A 22,625-nucleotide genomic window follows, 5' to 3' on the forward strand; every position below is an offset into this window, starting at 1 on the left:
TCCTGCATACCTTCCAAGATTGCACATACTCAAACTAGCATGAATACCTGAATAGAATACTATATCATCATCATTGAAATTAAGGGAAGTAGCCCGCACTGCGGTGAAGTTCTATGATCTCTGCCACTCTGGAGGCTGAGGCAGGAGGATCACAAAGTTCAAGGCAAGACCCTGTCTTAACAAAAAGGGCTGGGAACTTAGCTCAGTGGTAAAGAGTCCCTGAGCTCAAACCCCAATACTTCATGATATAAACAATAAATAAACAAGTAAAGAAAATTAAGAGAAGTACACTGTGAGCAAGGGGTTTATTCAGCAAATTTTTCAAACATGTAGAGAAGGAAGCATATTTTCCAGTTTTGTTTTGTTTGGCACTATTTGTCACTGAGAGTTGAATTTTATCCAAACGATTGATGCTTCCACATACATTCACGTACCAAAAATTAAAGATAATTGCTTTAATCTAACAGGTGCTTCCTTTGAATCTGAAGTGTTTTGCAAGGTAGGCTAAAAGATGGGCTAGAAAAGTGGTTTCATATCCCAATTGTAACTGAAGAAAAGTCAACTGTAATAAGGAACTCTCTGATCAGACAAAACCTACAGAGAAAACTCATTTCTCAGAGTTCTATGGTAATCAAAGTTGGAAGTTTGCCCTAACAGGCTGAAATACAAGTTGAATGACTAAACCTCTGAGGCAGTTCTGCTCCAATGTCCTGTGGACTATGGGATGATGGAAGTACCACAGAAGAAGAAGAAAAAAAAATAGGTAGTAAGGAGACATATTAAGAACGTGGACATAAAATTTTAATTCGTAAATACTGCATACTTTTCCTAGCCAGTCTCCCTCCCAGGTCTGTCGCTCCCAAATTTCGGGGAAATCTGTAAATCTTAAGGTTACCGTAAGTTCACCAGCTTGTGAAAATAATCTTGTGCTCTGCTTAATTAGCCTACTAATAAGTATATTAAGAGAAATTTTCAGATTAAGGACTTTTTAAGAAATCTATAATTTAGGGGATTTTCCAACCTTTATCTATCAATTAAGATACCAGAAAGACCACATCAGTCAGAGAATCCCGAGAATGACCAGAGTGCCATAAACCATCTTGAGATCATCGGACTGAGGTCATCTTTACATACCTCCCCAAACCCATTCCTCACCACGGTTCCTTTAAGAACCCCCAAGTGAGTCCCACTCTCCAGATGGCCCGCGTTCTTCCCTGAATTTCTACTCCTCACTTTCCTAGATAAATCTCCGTGCCTTCGCTGACCGGTGCCGAAACTTCTCCTCCAGGTACGTCCAGGACCCCAGGGGTCCGGAGCCTGGGAATTCCCTGGACACCAACTTCTGGGTGATTTTTAAAGTGCGGCCCAACAGCCAGTTGCTTGGGTCTCAAATTGCTTTCAAGAAAGTGGACCCCGTTTTTCTGAGACTGGAAGAAAGGAGGACTGGGCAGGGGGCAATCTCGCCCGTGGAGGACCTCGTCCTCCGCCCCGACTCCGCTCCCCGCCGCGCCCAGGGCGCCTGCCCTCCACTCGCGTCTAGAAAGGGAGGTTTCCGCCCCAAGGTGAAGGTCACAGGCAAATTCACCAAGTTTGGGTTCCACGGAACCAGCTACTAGTCAAGGCTGCCGAGGGGAGCGTTACACTGGACCCTAAAGCACCCACGCCCCGCAGTGCCCATGGCTGGGCAAGAAGTGGTGCTGGGCTGCCTCCCCCGCGGACCTCAGGGGCTCGGAGTGGGGGACTTACCCACACCGCTCACGGACACAACGGACCCAGTCCTCCCGGAGACGACCATCGCCCGGACCCCAGACAGGGGGACACCGCGGCCGCACTCTCATTGGTTCCAGGAGGCCGGAAGTGCGTGCGTCTGGCGGAAGTGCAACTCCCTTGCGGTCCGCCGGGCTGGGCCCTCAGGTAGGCGGGGCCTCCCGTTCCAAACTCCGGGATCGCCGGGCGGGCGGAGGCAGACCCGGGACCTGGGGGGAGGGGTTGCTGAGGACACTGTCCACTTCTGATCCGGGAGGGTCGAGGAAAGTTTCGGGGACGGCGGGTTCGTGGCCGCCTTTAGTGGCCGCCGGGGCCTGGTTAAGCCCGGCGGGCGGGACTTACACACCCGAGCTTCAAGTGCACGCGGGGAGCCGGGGTCGCGGCGGGGGTCGGAGCGACGGCCTGGCCGGGTCAGGGTCGGGGCGCGCCACGTGCTGCTGTCGCCTGGCCGCGAGGAGGAGTGCTCAGCGCCCTCTCCCTGTCGGTGCTTCTGGGTTTGACAGTTTCCCTCGGGGCGTGTCCCGGAGCCTCGGCCGCCGTGGGAAAACCTGGGACGGGCTGCCCAGGTGGAAGCGGTCTGGACTGCTTTAGGCCAAGTTCGTGTGTGGCAAATAAAACTACTTGTTAAGAGCGTACCTTTTTTTTTAAAACCAACTCCACCCCCAGGTGGTTTGAACTTTGAACCTATTGTCCTGATGAACAGTTTCGATTTCTTCAAGTTGATGACATTTGGAACTTGAAGAATTGGAGGTTTATGCAATTTGAGACTGTCAGAACGGTGACGCGCTCCGAGTACTAACAGCCAGGTGAGCATGAATTACAGTATTTGAGAGCCCTTTCTGTAGTTTCAGTAAAAGTGCACCACCTTCATTCAATACTAGATGGTGCCAGCGAGTTAAACCTTTCTGGGTTAAATCTCTGTAGCGACAAGTTAAGGTTTTTAAAGTGCCCCTATTTTACCTGAAGTTAATTAAGATTAGCTTTGCCTTATTAAAATAAGTTGAGAGCTGGGTGCGCTGGCACGTGCCTGTAAGCGACTCGGGAGGCTGAGGTAGGAGGATCTCAAAGTCAAGGCCAGCTTCAGCAAATTAGTGAGACCCTCAACAACTTAGCAAGATACTGTCTCAAAATAAATAAATAAATAAACAAAAAGATCTGGGAATATAACTCAGTGGTAAAGCACACCTGGGTTCAATCCATTGCCAAGAAAATAAAGACTGGGGATGTGAAGGCCACTGTATGCAGTCCCCAGAATGAATGAATGAATGAATGAGTGAATAAAATGCTGAGGGCTTGGGGGGAGGGTAGCTCAGTGGTAGTGTGTTTGCCAGGCCCTGGGTTCAATCCCCAGCACCACAATAAGTAAATACATAAGTAAAAATAAAAGTTGAATCTTTTTATACTTGACCCAGTCATCAAATGTCTGTTCTGTACTAAGTGCTGTATTAACTAAGAGAGAAATCTGATTCATTTTCTCCTCTCTGGAATTCAGTCAGAAGAGGAAGCTAGACAAATAAACATTGTGCTAAAATAAAATCATATTTTGGACTAGGATTGTAGCTCAGTGGTAGAGCACCTGCCTAGTATGTGTGTGGCATACTCAGCACCTCATAAAAATCAAATAAATGAGATAAAGGTATTGACTATGACTAAAAAAAAAAATCATATTTTGTAGCAAAAATAAGTGCTAGTAGACAATAAAATGAATACAGAGGAAGAAGCAATCATTTCTCATTATTTGTTTACTGTTTATTCAGGATTGCACTGAAAAGGAAAGATATAGTCCCACTGCTCAAATAATTCACAGCTTAGGGCTGGGTAGAGTGCTTGCCTGTCAAGCACAAGGCCCTGAGTTTAATCCTCAGCACTGCAAAAAAAAAAAAACAAAAAAAAACAAAAAAAAACCACAGCCTATTGACTGGAAGGAAATCCAGAAGGGCTTATGGAGTAGTAGGTGACCTTGAAAAATTGATGAGCTGGACTTAGAAAAAGGTGGAGATTCAAAAGAGAAGGGTGAAGTGACAGGGAGTGTAGTTGAGTGGTAGGACATGTGCTTAGCATTCATGAGGCCCTAGGTCCAGTCCCCAGCGTGAACCACTAAATAAATGGGATTGTCATTGATTACATTCTATTTTGATTATAATGTCAGGATCATCTCCACTGGATATTCATTCACATGCCAAATTATCTGGTGGTAATATCTTTATGTGTAGGAAAATTTTAAATGCTTTAATAAATTAATTTAGGATTTAAGTTTTTTGTTTGTTTTGTTTTGGTATTGTTGATTGAACCCAGGATGCTTTACCACTGAGCTACAGTAGCCTTATTTATTTATTTGTTTGTTTGTTTATTTTTGGTACCTGGGATTGAACTCAGGGGTGCTTAACCACTGAGCAACATCCCCAAACCTTTTCGTTAATTTGTTATTTTGAGACAGGATCTCCTAAGTTGCTTAGGGCCTCCCTAAGTCACTGAGGCTGGTCTCTAACTTGCAATCCTCCTACCTCAGGCTCCCAAATTGCTAGGATTACAGGCTTGCTGCCACTGTGGCTGGCAGACCTTTTTATTTTGAAACAGGGTCTTACTAAGTTGCTGAGGGTCTCACTAAATTGCTGAGGCTGGCCTTGAACTTGTGATCCTCTTGCCTCAGCCTCCTTGGTATTACAGGCTTGTGCCACCATCCCCATTTAGCATGTAAATTTTTTTGTTTGTTTGGTTTTTTGATACTAAGGATTTAACTCGGGGGCACTCAACCAGTGAGCCACATCCCCAGCCATATTTTGTGTTTTATTTAGAGACAAGGTCTTACTGAGATGCTTAGCACCTTACTTATGCTGAGGCTGGCTTTGAACTCACAGTCCTCCTGCCTCGGCCTTCTGAGCCACTGGGATTATAGGGGTGTGCCACTGAACCCGGCTAGGATTTAAGTGTCTGATGAGTGCTTATACTTAATGTTAAACAAAATGTGTTCATGAAAGAAATGAAGTTTATTTTTGTAAATGGAAAAGGTAAATGCTGTAGCTATTAGGGTCAAGGGATACAATATCAACACACCAAAACTGATAACTTTCCTCTACATCATCAACAATCAGAAGTCATATGGAGTTGGAGGTATAACTCAGTGGTAGAATGCATGCTTAGCCTATATGAGACCCTGGGTTGAATCACCAGCAACAACAAAAATAATTAAAATTAAAAAAAAACTTTCCAATGTTACCAAAAAATACAGAATACCTAAGAGAATAGCCAATGTTCAAGGCCTATGTTAATAAAACAATACTGTTTTAAAAAACTATATTCAAAAAAAGAAAAACTAGGGCTGGGGAGAAAGCTCAGTTGGTAGAGTGCTTGCCTCGTAAGCACAAGGCCCTGGGTTCAATCCCCAGCACTGCAAAAAAAAAAAAAAAAAAGAAAGAAAAAAAGAAAGAAAAACTAGTTAAATGGAGCAATATGTTCCTGGATAGAAAAACTCAAGTTCCTCCCACTCCCCCAAAGGTAAAAAGCCAAGGGCCAGAGGTATAATTTAGTGATAGAGTTCTTGCTTAACATGTACAAGGTGCTAAGTTCAGTTTCCAGCATCAAACAAACAAGCCAGGAAACCAAAAATTTCAAGAATGTAGGGTTTTTTCCCCATATTCATTTCTTATTTTAATGTAATCTGTCAATTTCAATAGGATTCAAAGGTGGTGGGAGTGCTAGGGATCAAACCCAGGGCATCACAAATACTAAGGCAAGCATTCTCACTGGGCTGCATCCCCATCCCTTGGGTATCATTAATTAATTTTAAATTGCACTGACTCTGCTGCATGACTGTAATCCCAGTGACTGAAGTGGAGATAGGAGGATCACCAGTTCAAGGCTAGCCTAGGCAACTTAGCAAGACTGTGTCTTAGAAAGTAAAAAGGGCTGAGGGTATAGTTGAGTAAAGCAACCCTGGGTTCAATCCCAAGTGCCAGAAGTAAATAAATAAGCAAATGACACTAGTACATTGAAATCTTTAAGTAACCAAATATACTGTTATGTGGACTTACTTTTCTACATAGAGAATAAAATGGCTTCCAGAGGAAAGACAGAGACAAGCAAATTAAAGCAGAATTTAGAAGAACAGTTGGATAGACTAATGCAGCAATTACAAGATCTGGAGGAATGCAGGTAATAGTATAATTGTATGTTGTTATCTTACAAAATGACTTTTCTGCAGTTAGATCACAAGCTCCATGGATGCAGGCCCATGTGTGATTTTGGTTTCCCTTGTAGTGTTTTTCACAGTGCTTTGTCTGTTGGAGCAGTAAACTTAGTGCTGGCTTTGGAGTCATAAAGCCTGGGATGTGGGTGTCTTTCAAGTAATTACTAAGTGCATATGAACTTGGGCAAAATATTTAACCTCCTTGAAGTGGAAATAATAACACCTACCTTGTCTTTAATATTTAAAACAGCCCTGCCTGGTATGAACTCCTGGTGGGTGGTTTCAGCCTTAACTGCTCAAAGGACCAAGACTGGGCTGGGGGCATAGCTCTGTGGTAGGGTGGTTGCTTAGCATTCTCAAGACCCTGGATTCAGTCCCCAGTACCAAAAGCAAACAAAAAAAAAAAACAGGAAGTTCTTAAGAGCCTTACAAAGTTGTTACAAGTATTACAAATGAAGGGGGGCACAATGCTCAGCCCAGAGCAGGTAGGTGCTCAGTATGTGGAAGGTGGATAAGTGGGAGCTGTTATTACTTGCAGTAAATATTTAATAAGCCATATATATAGGAGAAAGAAGTCCTTGCAGCTCAGCAATATGACACTGATTTCCAGACACTGGGACCTCGAGGCTCTTTCTCACTCGACCCACTCCACTCTACTCTCACCTTCACCTTCACCTTCAGTAAATCTATACTTTGGTCTAGGGTCATGGCTAAGTGGTAGTGCTTGCCTAGTGTGTGTGAAACACTAGGTTCAACTCTTATTACCACATACAAATAAAATAAAAGTCCATCGACAACTGAAAAAAAAATGAAATAAATCTGTACTTGACCTGTTTTTACAAAAAAAAAAGTAATAAATTACTTGCTTGGTGAATAAAAATAACTTCTTACTAAGATGACCAGTACTGCATTGCTATTATTTTACAAAAAATGTTTATTACCATTAATGATGATGCTAACAACAGCTATTTGGTGGGTGCCATGGCACACGCCTATAATCCCAGCAACCCCAGAGGCTGAGGTAGGTGGTTCACAAGTTTTAGGCCAGTGTCAGCAACTTAGTGAGACCCTGCATGAAAATTTTTAAAAAGCAGTGAGGGTGGACTGAGGCAGGGAATATAGCTCAGTGGCAGAGTATCCCTGGGTTTAATTCCCAGTACCACAAAACAAAACTATCAAGTACCTGTTACTATATATGCCAGCACTTTCCTTATCTCACTTAAAACATCATAGCAACCCTGTTAGGTAGGTACTATAATTACCCAAAGCATTATAGATAAACTAAGACTTGACTGTGTTCATTATCTTGCCCAAGGTTATTCCATTGACTGCTTATAGAATGTGGTTTGTTACGTGTGTCCTATTTTGGTACATCAAAAATGTTTAGGGGTTGGGGGTGTAGCTCAGTGGTAGAATGCATGCTCTTGGCCCTGAGTCCAATCCCCAACACCATAAAGAAAAAGGAGGGCGGGCCAAGATGGCGGACTAGAGGGCGGCTGCATTTCACGCTGCTCCAGGACGCAAGATTCAAAAGAGGAGATAGTGAGAGACTTGGGACCAACTCAAAGCTGCCGGGTGAGTCTCTCCTGTTGGGGAGGCGTCCCGGATGGGGCGGTAGCCCCGGAACGCAGGGAATTTGTGAAGTGGAGTTGCTCGGCGAGACGCCCCTCCCCCCGCTGGAGCGGTAAACACGGACAACTGGGATCATCGTAGAGGAGGCGGCTCAGCACAGCGCTTGGACTCGAGCAGCCGCTGGGGCTCCGGGTGGCTGCCTGGGGAGGAGCTGCGTGGCGAGCTGTTTGGACCCAGAGTGACCGCTTCCGAACACCGGGGGATTCCCCGGAGGAGGAGGAGAGGCCCGGCGGGTCGCTTGGGTCTAGGAGTGACTGCATCAGAGCCACGGGCGGTTGCCAGAGGAGGAGCTGCGTGGTGAGCTGTTTGAACTCAGAGTGGGCGCTCCTGAGCGCCGGGGGACTGCCCGGAGGAAGAGGAGGAGCGCGGCGGGACGCTTGGTCTGGTAGTGACTGCATCAGAACCACAGGCGGTTGCCAGAAGAGGAGCTGTGTGGTAAACTGTTTGAACCCAGAGCGAGCGCTCCTGAGTGCCGGGAGGTTGCCCGGAGGAGGAGGAGGAGCACGGCGTGTTGCTTGACCTGGGAGTGGCTGCATCAGAGCTGCGGGCGGTTGCCAAAGGAGGAGCTGCGTGACGAGCTGTTTGAACTCGGAGCAGCTGCTCCAGAACATTGGTGGCCTGCCTGGAGGAGGAGAGCGGTGGGACGCTTAGCCTGGGAGTGACTGCATCAGAACCACAGGCGGTTGCCAGAGGAGGAGGCGAGTGGTGAGCTGATTGGACTAAAAGCAACCGCTCCTGAACACCGGTGGCCTGCCTGGAGGAGGAGCGTGGTGAGTCACCTGGTCTCGGAGCCACCGTTCCTGAACACCCGGGGGGCTACCCCAAGGAGGAGGAGGAGGAACAGGGCGGGTCACTTGGACTTGGAGTGACTGCCTAGGGCTACGGGTGGTTGGCGGGAGGAGGAGACCCGAAGTGAGTTGTTTGGATTCCTAGTGACTGCGTCGGAAACCGGGCGGCTGTCCGGAGGAGGAGGTGTGTGGCGGGTCTCTGTGTCTCCGAGCTATTGTACGGGGCTCCAGGTGGTGGCTCAGGGGAGGGGCTGCATAGCCAGGCGATTGGTGCAGAGCAGGGTCCCAGGAGCTAGGTGGCTTCTTGCTGGAAGAGCCGCACAGAGACACGCCTAGGGGCGGAGCGAAGTTTCCAGGGCTGCGGGCAGATTCTCTGGGAGAGGCAGCCTAAGGAGACTCGCCTGCGAAGGGTGAGGCTCCCAGGCCCAGGACGTAGGTCCGGGCCCCTGGGATCGTTGCAGAAGAAGACAGCCCAGCCCAGGAGGTAGTTGTAGATTGAGGGGAACCTCTAGGAGGGCAACTGACTAGCGAGACGTCCCCACCGAGTGACTCTTCCCGGCCGGGGGAGGTTTTCCCACAGGGACGGTAAAGCCAGAGACATAGGCACAAACAGGCCTTGCCTCAGCCCACAGTCTACTTCCCCATTGGATGACCATTGGTCAACAAGTGGAGGCACCTCCGCCCACTAGCAGGGAATATACGCCACCTGAGGGTTACCACACCTAGAGAGGCAGCTTCTTCGTGGAGCTCTGCATTATCAACCTCCTCCAAGACTTCAGGCTACTGAAGGATAAGAGGGGATATACTAGCAATCTTCAGGGACATTATAAGTTGATAGAGGAAATCTGCAATATCTTAATGACCCACTGATCCCTGAACAATATGAGAAAACAAGGGAAGAAAATGCCCCAAACAAATCTAGATGTTACATCAATAAAATCCAACGACAGCATGGCAGAAGAAATGACAGAAAGGGAGTTCAGAATGTACATAATTAAAATGATTAGGGAAGCAAACGATGAGATGAAAGAGCAAATGCAGGCATTGAATGATCGCACCAGTCGATAGTTAACAGAGCAAATTCAGGAAGCAAAAGATCATTTCAATAAAGAGTTAGAGATATTGAAAAAAAACCAAACAGAAATCCTTGAAATGAAGGAAACAATAAACCAAATTAAGAACTCCATAGAAAGCATAACCAATAGGATAGAACAGCTGGAAGACAGAACTTCAGATATTGAAGACAAAATATTTAACCTCGAAAACAAAGTTGAACAAACAGAGAAGATGGTGAGAAATCATGAACAGAATCTCCAAGAACTATGGGATATCATGAAAAGGCCAAATTTGAGAATTATTGGGATTGAGGAAGGTTTAGAGAAACAAACCAAAGGAATGAACAATCTATTTGAAGAAATAATATCAGAAAATTTCCCAAATCTGAAGAATGAAATGGAAAATCAAGTCCAAGAGGCTTATAGGACTCCAAATACACAAAATTACAACAGACCCACACCAAGGCACATTATATGAAAATACCTAACATAAAAAATAAAGACAGAATTTTAAAGGCTGTGAGAGAAAAGAACCAAATTACATTCAGGGGGAAGCCAATACGGATATCAGCAGATTTTTCAATCCAGACCCTAAAAGCTAGAAGGGCCTGGAACAACATTTTTCAAGCTCTGAAAGAAAATGGATGCCAACCAAGAATCTTATACCCAGCAAAACTTACCTTCAAATTTGACGATGAAATAAGATCATTCCACGATAAACAAAAGCTAAAAGAATTTACAAAAAGAAAGCCAGCATTACAGAACATTCTCAGCAAAATATTTCATGAGGAAGAGATAAAAAACAAAGAAGCAAATCAGCAAAGGGAGGAATTATCCTAAAGGAACTGTCAAATAAAGGAGGAACCAAGATGTGTCAAAAATTTTAAATATGAACCAAATGACTGGGAATACAAATCATATCTCAATAATAACCCTGAATGTTAATGGCCTGAAATCATCAATCAAAAGACATAGACTGGCAGATTGGATTAAAAAGAAAGATCCAACAATATGTTGCCTGCAAGAGACTCACCTCATAGAAAGAGATACCCATAGACTAAAGGTGAAAGGATGGGGAAAAACATACCATGCACATGGGCTCAGCAAAAAAGCTGGAGTATCCATCCTCATTTCAGATAATGTGGACTTCAAGCCAATGTTAGTTAGAAGGGATAAAGAAGGACATTTCATACTGCTTAAGGGAAGCATAAATCAGCAAGATATAACAATCATAAACATCTATGCCCCAAACAGTGGCTCATCCATGTATGTTAAACAAATCCTTCTCAATTTTAGAAACCAAATAGACCATAACACAATAATACTAGGTGATTTTAACACGCCTCTTTCACCACTGGACAGATCTTCCAAACAAAAATTGAACAAAGAAACCATAGATCTCAATAACACAATCAATAATTTAGACTTAACAGACATTTATAGAATATACCATCCAACCAAGAGCGAATACACTTTCTTCTCAGCAGCACATGGATCCTTCTCTAAAATAGACCATATATTATGCCACAAAGCTAATGTCAGCAAATACAAGAAGATAGAGACACTACCTTGTATTCTATCAGATCATAATGGATTGAAGTTACAAATTAATGAAAGAGTAAAAAACAGAAACTACTCCAACACCTGGAGATTAAACAATATGCTACTATATGATGAATGGATAACAGAAGATATTAGGAAGGAAATTAAAAAATTCTTAGAGGTAAACGAGAACAAAGAAACAACATATCAAAATCTCTGGGACACTATGAAAGCGGTACTTAGAGGAAGATTTATTTCATGGAGCGCATTTAATAAAAGAAGTAAAACTCAAAAAATAAATGACCTAACACTACAGCTCAAAGCCCTAGAAAAAGAAGAACAGACCAATACCAAAAGTAGTAGAAGACAGGAAATAGTCAAACTGAGAGCTGAAATCAACGAAATTGAAACGAAAGAAACAATACAAAAAATTGACAAAATAAATAGTTGGTTCTTCGAAAAAATAAACAAAATTGATAAACCTTTAGCCACACTAACAAAGAGAAGACGAGAGAAAACCCAAATCACTAAAATTCGGAATGAACAAGGAAATATCACAACAGACACGACCGAAATACAAAACATAATTAGAAGCTATTTTGAAAACCTATACTCCAACAAAATAGAAAATTTCGAAGACATCAACAGGTTTCTAGAGACATATGAATTGCCTAAACTGAACGAGGAGGACATACACAATTTAAATAGACCAATTTCAAGTAATGAAATAGAAGAAGTCATCAAAAGCCTACCAACAAAGAAAAGTCCAGGACCAGATGGGTTCTCAGCCGAGTTCTACAAAACTTTTAAAGAAGAACTCATTCCAATACTTCTCAAAGTATTCCAGAAAATAGAAGAGGAGGGAACTCTCCCAAACTCATTCTATGAAGCCAATATTACCCTGATTCCTAAACCAGACAGAGACACATCGAGGAAAGAAAATTTCAGACCAATATCCTTAATGAACATCGACGCAAAAATTCTAAACAAAATTTTAGCAAATCGCATACAAAAACATATTAAAAAGATAGTGCACCATGATCAAGTGGGTTTCATCCCAGGGATGCAAGGTTGGTTCAACATCAGAAAATCAATAAATGTCATTCACCATATCAATAGACTTAAAGTCAAGAATCACATGATTATTTCGATAGATGCAGAAAAAGCATTTGATAAAATACAGCACCCCTTCATGCTCAAAACACTAGAAAAAATAGGGATAGTGGGAACATTCCTTAACATTGTAAAGGCCATCTACGCTAAACCCATTGCTAATATCATTCTAAAGGGTGAAAAACTGAAAGCATTCCCTCTAAAAACTGGAGCAAGGCAGGGATGCCCTCTTTCACCACTTCTTTTCAATATCGTCCTTGAAACTCTAGCCAGAGCAATTAGACAGACCAAAGAAATTAAAGGGATACGAATAGGAAAAGAAGAACTCAAACTATCCCTATTTGCTGATGATATGATGGTATACTTAGAGGAACCAGGAAATTCCACCAGAAAACTTTTAGATCTCATAAGTGAATTCAGTAAAGTAGCGGGATATAAGATCAATGCACATAAATCGAAGGCATTTTTATATATAAGCGATGAATCTTCAGAAAGAGAAATTAGGAAAACTACCCCATTCACAATAGCTTCGAAAAAAATAAAGTATTTGGGAATCAATCTCACAAAAGAGGTGAAAGACCTCTACAATGAGAACTACAGAACACTAAAGAAAGAAATTCAAGAAAACCTTAGAAGATGGAAAGATCTCCCATGTTCTTGGATAGGAAGAATTAATATTGTCAAAATGGCCATACTACCAAAAGTGCTATACAGATTCAATGCAATTCCAATTAAAATCCCAATGATGTACCTTACAGAAATAGAGCAAGCAATTATGAAATTCATCTGGAAGAATAAAAAATCCAGAATAGCTAAAGCAATCCTTGGCAGAAAGAGTGAAGCAGGGGGTATCGCAATACCAGATCTTCAACTCTACTACAAAGCAATAGTAACAAAAACGGCATGGTATTGGTACCAAAATAGAAAGGTGGATCAATGGTACAGAATAGAGGACACGGACACAAACCCAAATAAATACAATTTTCTCATACTAGACAAAGGGGCCAAAAATATGCAATGGAGAAAAGATAGCCTCTTCAACAAATGGTGCTGGGAGAATTGGAAATCCATATGCAACAGAATGAAACTAAACCCATATCTCTCACCATGCACGAAACTAAACTCAAAATGGATTAAGGATCTCGGAATCAGACCAGAGACCTTGCATCTTATAGAAGAAAAAGTAGGTCCAGAGCTTCAACATGTCGGCTTAGGACCAGACTTCCTCAACAGGACTCCCATAGCACAAGAAATAAAAGCAAGAATTAATAACTGGGATAGATTCAAACTAAAAAGCTTTCTCTCAGCAAAGGAAACTATCAGCAATGCAAAGAAAGAGCCTACAGAGTGGGAGAAAATCTTTGCCAATCATACTTCAGATAGAGCGCTAATCTCCAGAATCTATAAAGAACTCAAAAAACTCTACACCAAGAATGTAAATAATCCAATCGACAAATGGGCTAACGAAATGAATAGACACTTCACAGAAGAAGATATACAAGCAATCAACAAACATATGGAAAAATGTTCAACATCTCTAGTAATAAGAGAAATGCAAATCAAAACCACCCTAAGATTCCATCTCACCCCAATTAGAATGGCAATTATCAAGAATACAACCAACAACAGGTGTTGGCGAGGATGTGGGGAGAAAGGTACACTCTTACATTGCTGGTGGGGCTGCAAATTAGTGCAGCCACTCTGGAAAGCAGTGTGGAGATTCCTTAGAAAACTTGGAATGGAAACACCATTTGACCCAGCTATCCCACTCCTTGGCCTATACCCAAAGGACTTAAAATCAGCATATTACAGAGATACAGTCACATCAATGTTCATAGCTGCTCAGTTCACAATAGCCAGATTGTGGAACCAACCTAGATGTCCTTCAATTGATGAATGGATAAAGAAAATGTGGTATATATATACAATGGAATATTACTCAGCCATAAAGAACGATAAAATTATGGCATTTGCAGGCAAATGGATGAAACTGGAGAATATCATGCTAAGTGAGATAAGCCAATCTCAAAAAACCAAAGGAAGAATGATATCGCTAATAAGTGGATGATGACACATAATGGGGGGTGGGAAGGGTTTGTGTTGGGGTTGGAGTTGGGTTTAGGGAGGGGGGCAGGAATGGAGGAAGGAAGGACTGTATAGATGGAGGGGAAGGGTGGGAGGGGAGGGGGGAAGGGGAAAAAATGGCAGAATGAATCAAACAACATTACCCTATGTAGATTTATGATTACACAAATGGTATGCCTTTACGCCATGTACAGACAGAGAAACAACATGTATCCCATTTGTTTACAATTTTATAATAAAAAAAAAGAAAGAAAAAAAAAAAAAGAAAAAAAAAAGAAAAAGAAAAAGGAAAAAAATCATTATCAAAGTAATCAGATTGTAAGAAAATACTCATACTACAACTATCTAGACACATTCATATCAGTAATCATTAACATTTTGGTATTTCCCTTCAGCCTTTCTCTAGTATACAAGTACTAAGATTGCTTTTTTCACTTGGAAATTTGTTAGTTTTCTACATTACTATTTTCACTATACTTCAGAGAAGAACTTGATACAGATGAATATGAGGAAACCAAAAAGGAAACTCTGGAGCAGCTAAGTGAATTTAATGATTCACTGAAGAAAATCATGTCTGGAAATATGACTCTGGTAGATGAACTGAGTGGAATGCAGTTGGTAAGCATAACTTACTCTTGTTTGTTTGTTTCCTGGTAAATATATTTCAGATAGAAAATGTACACTTTTTTGGGTATAACTCCTCCATGAGTTTCTACTTAATGCATAAAATAGCATATCCTGTCAGATCTTCAATTGGCTATGTATCTGGCTCCACTGACATGCATAGAAATAGCAAATGAAAACTGACTTCGTAATAGTGATTGATGAACAAAGACCTATTAATAAAAATCTGTCAGTCAAGCTGGGTGTGGTGGCTCCCTCCTGTATTCCAAGTGGCTTGAGAGGCTGAGGCAGGAGGATCCTAAGTTCAAGGCCAACTTCAGCAACTCAGGCCCTAAGTAAGTTAGAGAGACCCTGTCTCAAATAAAAAATAAAAAGAGTAGGGATATGACTCAGTGGCTAAGTGTCCCTGGGTTCAATCCCCGGTATCAAAAAAAAAAAAAAAAAAAAAATCGATCAGTAATTGCAACTCTGATTCATTGGAATGTTTTCCTTAGTTTTTGCCTTCCTATGTTTTTTTTAGGCTATTCAGGCAGCTATTAGCCAGGCCTTTAAAACCCCAGAGGTCATCAGATTGTTTGCAAAGAAACAACCAGGTCAGCTTCGGACAAGATTAGCAGAGGTAAAGTTTCTTTAAATTGATCCTGTCGCTGTTTGCTTTTCTTCCTAGCCTGAGAGTTTGCTCATTGTGATAGTCTACAGTTTAAAAATTGGTCTGTTGATTTTAGAGCCATAATCCTCAATTTTCTGACAAAATTAGTACCTTGAGCAATTGTGGTTGATGGTGCAGATTTTTCAACAATTTATGGCAATTGAAATTGTCTCCAACTGCTTATCCCTGGACCTCTCCTTTAATGTTTTACCATTTGCTTCTGGTTCCCTAACTTGAAATCCCACTGAGATTTCATTAACAGCATTGCTTCCATGCGTGTGCAGTGCTGTGCTATCTAAGACTTTCAAGCATCTTTAAAAACCTCATAATATCCAGATGTCTGTTTATGGAGTTGAATATAATTAAGGGCTAACAAATTATTTGAAAGTATGGATAATTCCTAAGTAGTGATAAAGCATGGATTTGGGTCAAATTGGCTAGATTTTAAATCCTGCCTCACATAATAGGGTATGTGACCTTTGCCAGGTTATTTATTTAATTGCTTGTGCCTCATTTTCTCTGTCTGTAAAAAAGTGATAATGATAGTTCCTACCTCTTGTGGTTATTATGGATTTAATGAAGTAATATATGTAAAAGCACTTAGAACCCTGGCACAATGCCCTATGCTTGTAGTCCCAGCTGTTTAGGAGGCTGAGGCAGGAGGATCACTTGAGCTCAGGAGTTTGAGAACAGCCTGGACAACATAAGAGATTCTGTTTCAATAAAATAAACAAGAGTTGAGAGTGTAGCTCTGTGATACAGTGCTTGCCTAGCATGGTGAGACCCTGAGTTCAATACTTGGTATCTAAATAAGTACTTTGAAAATAGGACTGGGAACAGCCAGTGTGGTGATGCATGCCTATAATCCCAGCTACTTGGGAGGCTGAGGCAGGAGGATCTCAAGTCTGGGCAATTTAGTGAGACCCTGTGTCAAAAAAAAAAAAAAAAAAAAGGGGGTCGGGCGAGTAGTTCAATAGAAGAGCTCTTGCCTAGAATAAGGGAGGCCCTTAGGTCTATCCTCAGCACTGTGAAAATAAAATTAAATTAAAAATTAAAAAAGTAAAAGCACTTAGAAAAAAGTAGCAGTGTGTGTATGTGTGTGTGTGTGTGTGTGTGTGTGTATATATATATATATATATTTATATATTACATGCTATTAGTGTATTTGGTGGTAGGGGTTGTATGTAACATAAATACATTCTTAAAGGGTAGCTCTTCTCCAAAGGAAGCTATTGACTTACTACTAACCTTCAGTGGGCTTGATAACTAAGAGAGTAGTATGATTGTTACTAAAGTTTATTTAAACTTCATAAAGGCATCTCATCATGTTTGCCTTGGATTGTTTTATAGTTCTTTGTAGTATTAATCAACTAAAGAGTTTTTTTTTTTTTTTTTTTTTTTTTTTTAAAGAAGTAGGTCTGAAAAACTGGATTTTATGCACAGACTGTTTTTCACTTATATTTGCCTTGCATTCATCCATTATAGATGGATAGAGATCTGATGGTAGGAAAGCTGGAAAGAGACCTGTACACTCAACAAAAAGTAGAGATACTAACAGCTCTCAGGAAACTTGGAGAGAAGGTACTGGTATTCAATTTATTTATTATGCATAAAGGGAAGTGTGAAGTATTTCTTACAGAGATTCTTGGCCTGCGATTGGTGGACCTAAGGCGTTCTTAACTGTGGTGCCTAGAACCAGCTTGTAACATTTGCACCTATTCCATGGGTCTTTGTTTCCTTTCGTTTAGCTGACCGCAGATGATGAGGCCTTCTTATCAGCAAATGCTGGGGCCATACTCAGTCAGTTTGAGAAAGTCTCCACTGACCTTGGTGAGTGCACTCATGTTTCCGTTCCCTTCCCAGGATTGAACCTAGATCTTTGTGCATGCTAAGCATACACTCTACCACTGAGCTACACCTCCAGGCCCTTATTCTCATATTTCAATAAGATTTGTTTTTTGTTTTACTGTTTTTCGGAGATGAAGTCTTGCTGTGTTGCCCAGGCTGGTCTCAAATTCCTGGGCTCAAGCAATCCTCCCATCTCAGCCTCCTGGGGAACTGGGACTATAGGTGCCCCATCACTCACAGCTTTGCAGCAGAATGTTTTAAAATACTCATGAGCTGGATGCAACTATAAAAGTGTACTAAAATGTTACATATTCTGTTTCATATCAGAAGATGGAGTGAGGGTTTATAACCAACAATCCACTCTTTATGGCCAGATTGTTTATGTAGAGAAGGAAATAGAAATGGCAATATAGGGGCTAATGCATTGATAATGGGGGCTAATGAATTGATAATGGAGGCTAATTCTAGTTTTTCTTTCAGTATCTCTGTGATAGATTTTTTACTCTTTACCTGAAATTGTAAATGCATTTGAAATAATCTTTTCATTATGTGTCTTTGTCTTTAGGCTCTGGAGACAAAGTTCTTGCCCTAGCAAGTTTTGAGGTTGAAAAAGCAAAAAAATGACACAGTGTGGAAGCTTCTGATATTGATCACATTCTTACTGTAAATGGTGTTTTTTTCTCCTGAGGATTTTGGGTCATTGGAAAGAGTCTCAAAATGCATTAATATCCTAAGAATGGTGACATGAAAACATACTATGGCTTCTGTTTATGCTCTTCCTCATTCTACTTTGTATAGGGCTCCCTGCTTGAGTAACCCTGGACTTGTTGGGATGGTGGGACTCACTGAATTCATTCATTATGGTTTGTCTGTGTGAGAGACAGAATAGAAAATGGACTTCCTGTTTTTTTTAGGCTTCATATTTTTAATTGCTTATAGTGAGTGGGAAGATGTGAACTAATGATCCTTTTCTGTTCATAACTAATCTCCACTCTTTAGAGTGAGCATTGCAACATCACTAGACTTCACATGTGTTCATAGAATTCAGAGTCTAAGTGATCTTAGAAATAATTTTCATTTTACAAACTAGGAAATTGAGACAGAAAGAGCCAAATGATTTGCTGAAAGTCACAGTAGAGACTTGGGATAAGATTTCAGTGTCCTGACTCCAGTTAATCACCCATGAGTTTTATTTCTTTATTCTGTCCTGTTTTTTTTTTTTAAATAATTGACTTGTATTTGTGCAAGTCAGTATCTGTGAAAACTCTAGGTCCCAACCCAAAGTTAGCTGGACACTAGGGATGTAGATCTCTAGCCTGTCAGCTCGGCATGAATGGGGCCCATTGTATCCCTGAATTTCAAGCTCAGAACAATGGGAGCCCTGTTGAGAGTCTCCTGAAGTAACTTAACCTCCTGTGCTGTGTCACTAGGGAAGCAATAGGAAATGGCAGCTATGAACCCTCCTTGTGTGTAACCTCTTGCCAGACTCAGAGGGTGGTAACAGTAAACTACTATCAACTCTCCAGTCTTCGGAGAGACACAAAATAAGTTATGAGGAAAAGTAAGCTTCTCTCCTGGGTGTCTGAGTCTGGGCAATAGCAAACACATAATTGTGTCCCTATGCATGTTCATCAGCTTTGGCCATTTTATATTTTTTCATGTGTTTCTCAGTATTCTCTTTCTTTGCACTTTATACAAATTAAAAGCATTTTAAACACTTCTTGTATACTATAAACTCTACTAGGTGCTTTGTCAACTGAACAAATTAGGGGACCTCGGCTACATTGATGCCTTATTTGGAACTTTTAATGATTTTTATTGTTTTTGAGACTGGGTCTCTATAGTCTTGAACTCCTGTGCTTCAGTGATCCTGCCTTAGCCTCCTGAGTAGCTGGGACTACAGGCATGTATCACGGTGCCTGGCTAATGGGTTATTTTTTTATATACTGGTTTATGACCATCAAAAACTTACCGAAATTGTGACAAACTAAGAAAAAGCAAGTTACTGGCTATTCATCTAGAACTTTTTGATTATCATTTCATTTTTCTGTGCTTTTTAAATGGAGGTAGATTTGTATAACAAAAAATTCACCTTTTTTTTTTTGGTACTGGGGATTGATCCCAAGGGCACTTAATCATGGAGTCACATCCCCAGCCCTTTTTATTTTTTTATTTGAGACGACAGAGTCTTGCTTCATTGCTTAGTGCCTCGCTAAGTTACTGAGGCTGGCTTGAACTTGTGTTCCTCCTGCCTCAGCCTCCTGAGTTGCTGGGGTTACAGGAGTGCACCGCTGCGCCTGACTCCACCATTTTATAGTGTCCAGTTCAACGGCAGTTGGCAGTTCACAGGGTCACACAGCCACCTCCATTCTCTATTTCTGAAGCAATTTCATCACCCTCAAAGGAGTCCTTGAACCTCGCAAGCAGATATTCCCCATCCCCTCTCCTCCCAGCCCTGCGGCAACCGTTAGCCTGCTCTCTGCTCCACGGATTTATCCAGCCTGTAGATTCCATGTAAATAGACTCATATATTAAGTGACCTTTTTGTATGTCTGGCTTCTTTCACTTAGTGTATGTTCAAGGTTAATCCACATCATAACATGCATTTTGTTTCTTTTTATGGCTGAATACCACACTTTGTTTTTTTCATGTATTGATGCATACTTGAGTTGGGTTGTTTTCACCTTTTGGCTGTTGTGAATAGTGCTGCTGTGAATATCTGTGTACAATTACTTGTTTGAACACCTATTTTCAGTTCCTTTGGGTATAGACCTAGGAATGGAATTGCTGTATATTCTTTTGTTTTTAAATGGTAGCAAGATTCTTCCCTGCATCTGCCCCTAGTAAACTAGGAAAATAATGAATATTTTACATTTGAAGGGAACTTACATGAATCTGGAGTCCTTAACCTTGGTTCTCCTTAAGCCTTTATTACCAACATCTGAAATATCTTGTCATTAATCACATTAGTGAATTCAATTTAAAGTTATCTTCCTTTATAGGAAGCCAAGTTTGCAATGCCAGCAAGACCCCCCACACTGATAATCATGGGTGCATAACCTTCTGTTGGGTACTTCATTTTTTGAGCCTCACTTTTCTTTTCTGTTCAATGGGATAAGACCTACCTCATAGGATTATTGTGCATTCCCCTCTCTTAATAAGAAAAAAAGTTTTGTGTTGGAGTTAATCTACCATTTAAAAGCTCTTCGTAAGAACCATATGATAGATTTTGTTTCACAAATTTGATATTCAGAATATTAAATATTAAGATGAAAACTGCATTTGCAATTATTAAATGACTTGTAAACTATGTTTCCTATTCACCTTTTGCTACTTTTTAGATCCCTTTGGAAGTTGTAGTATCACTAAGACAGCTATATCTTTCAACATTCTTTGGTTGGGCTAATATTTTGGCAAAAATTCCTGTATTTCTCAAAGTACTATGGCTGACGCAGAGATAAGTTCCAATGAGCAAGCCACAAAATGAGTGTTTTATTTTATCCTCTGAGTGGTAAATAGATATTCTAGGTGGATGGTTTTTCAGGAAGAAACTGAGGGATAGAAGGAGTTACTCCCAGGAAAGAGTTGGAATTGGAACAAATGGATTATTAGATCTTCTGTTAAAGATATTCAGCCAAGAAGAGGTCGTCTTTAACAAAAGGAAAGACTGTATATCTCCACCACTGAAATGGTGTCTTACTACAGTGAATGATGAATAATTTGAAATTATTACAGAACAAATAAACCCAGACTATTTTGCCTAGAACCTTTCAACTACTTTTCTGTCCATGTTATTCTATTCATTCCTAAAAACCAAAGAATGCTCTTCTTTTCTTTTCAAAATGTTTTCCAACATTAGTATGTAAATTAAAACTGTCCGTATTCCCACAGACCCCAGTGAACAAGTCTCAAAATGTAATTTTCCATTCTGTCTGACCCTGGAAGTAAAAAGATTTTTCCTCAAGTCACAAAAGGCAAGTAAAAAATGTCTCTTATAGATAACCCCCTGGAATGTGGCCTTTTGACATTCTAAACCATCACCTTTTTTGAAGTTTTTCTCCCTTCTCACACAGCAATGGAAAGACCATTGCAGCCAGGGCCTTGAACACAAGAGGTCTGTAACGTTTTCAAAATTCATGGTGGAAAGGCCTTACTGTCCACAAGAGATTCAGCAAAGTAGAGGTTTGAAGCTCTCAGCTGGAAGTGTCCGAATGCTTAGTTGTTTGCCTGTGAGAAAAAAACTGCTTATAGTCTCAGTTGTTTGACTACAACTAAAAATGAGTAGGGCTGGGGATGTGGCTCCGTGCTATGGCACTTGCCTAGCACGTGCAAGGCCTTGGGTTCAGTCCACAGCATGGGGGAAGAAAAAGAAAGAAAGAAAAGAAAAAATACTCTAAAAGGCGGCAAGAAGTACTACCTTTTTTATTGGGGGTGGTGGGTGAATGTAATGCTGGAAAACAAGGTTACATTGCTTCTTCTCTCTCTTTTTTATGTTGCTACCAGGCTTTGAACCCAGGGGCACTCAACCACTGAACACATCCCAGCCCTCTTTTGTATTTTTTTTTTTTAGTGTCAGTCTCAGAGTTCCTTAGCGCCTCGTTTTTGCTGAGGCTGGCTTTGCACTCATGATCCTCCTGCCTCAGCCTCCTGAGTCACAGGGATTACAGGTATGTGCCACCACGCATGGCCAAGGTTACATGACTTCTAAGATAATGTGTCAACTAGGAATCTTCTGCCCCTACAACCATGAATTTTTGGAGCATTTTCTTTCTTTCTTTCTTTTTTTTTTTTTTTTTTTTGCAGTGTTGGGGATCGAACCCAGGGCTTTGGGCTTGCAAGGCAAACACTCTACCCACTGAGCTATCTCCCCAGCCCTTGGAGCATTTTCATAAAAAAAACCTGTGATGAAGCTGTGCTGCAATCATAATTTCAACACATGGTTTAAGAGCACACATTTTCTTGTCTATTTCCTCTAAAATGTGTAAGGAAACAGGCAGCAGGATCACAAGTTCAAGGCAAGCCTGGGCAATATGGCAAGATCCTGTCTCAAAAAATAAAAAGGGTTGTGAGGTAACTCAGTGGTAGAGTGCCCCTGGGTTAAACTCCCAGCACCATGAATGAAGGAGTAAATAAAATCCAAGCATCATCAGTAAATACTGGGACAGTTACCTTCAGTGATAACTGGAGAGCAAATATAGATTGAAGTAAATAGTTGGCCTGGATTAGATTGTAATTAATTGCTATAACTATAGTTGGGCCATGATCTCAGTGCTTGGTGCTTTTCTAGTTCATGTTTTTAAAAAAGCTGGGGTCTAGTGGTGCAGACCTGTTATCCC

At 41.3% G+C, this 22,625-nt stretch overlaps 2 protein-coding genes across 2 annotated transcripts in view; one reads left to right on the forward strand and one right to left on the reverse strand.

Annotated features, from left to right (window-relative positions):
- The window catches only part of Nmnat1 (nicotinamide nucleotide adenylyltransferase 1), a 30,473-nt gene extending 28,206 nt beyond the window's left edge, over window positions 1-2,267 (reverse strand). Inside the window, exon 1 of the mRNA XM_047540378.1 lies at window positions 1,747-2,267. Within this exon, the coding sequence (XP_047396334.1) occupies window positions 1,747-1,795 (49 nt within the window). The 5' untranslated portion in view covers window positions 1,796-2,267. The remainder of the gene's footprint in view (window positions 1-1,746) is intronic.
- Window positions 1,877-21,055, forward strand: Lzic (leucine zipper and CTNNBIP1 domain containing). Its single transcript, XM_047540387.1, has 8 exons — window positions 1,877-1,914; window positions 2,434-2,573; window positions 5,811-5,919; window positions 14,651-14,786; window positions 15,313-15,411; window positions 16,927-17,022; window positions 17,190-17,271; window positions 17,855-21,055. The coding sequence occupies exons 3-8, from the start codon at window positions 5,819-5,821 to the stop codon at window positions 17,911-17,913; spliced, it is 573 nt and encodes a 190-aa protein (XP_047396343.1). The 5' UTR covers window positions 1,877-1,914; window positions 2,434-2,573; window positions 5,811-5,818; the 3' UTR covers window positions 17,914-21,055.
- Window positions 21,056-22,625: the final 1,570 nt, after the last annotated feature.

This window comes from Sciurus carolinensis, chromosome 1 (genome assembly GCF_902686445.1).
Source record: "Sciurus carolinensis chromosome 1, mSciCar1.2, whole genome shotgun sequence".
In the NCBI taxonomy this organism is placed as follows: Eukaryota; Metazoa; Chordata; class Mammalia; order Rodentia; family Sciuridae; genus Sciurus; species Sciurus carolinensis.

What these genes read in the sequence shown, in the direction of transcription:
- Lzic (XM_047540387.1), top strand. Translation starts at nt 5,819, where the DNA reads ATGGCTTCCAGAGGAAAGACAGAGACAAGCAAATTAAAGCAGAATTTA. An exon ending in AACTGAGTGGAATGCAGTTG is followed by an intron (nt 14,787 to 15,312) that starts GTAAGCATAACT and finishes TGTTTTTTTTAG; the next exon opens with GCTATTCAGGCAGCTATTAG. An exon ending in TCAGGAAACTTGGAGAGAAG is followed by an intron (nt 17,023 to 17,189) that starts GTACTGGTATTC and finishes CCTTTCGTTTAG; the next exon opens with CTGACCGCAGATGATGAGGC.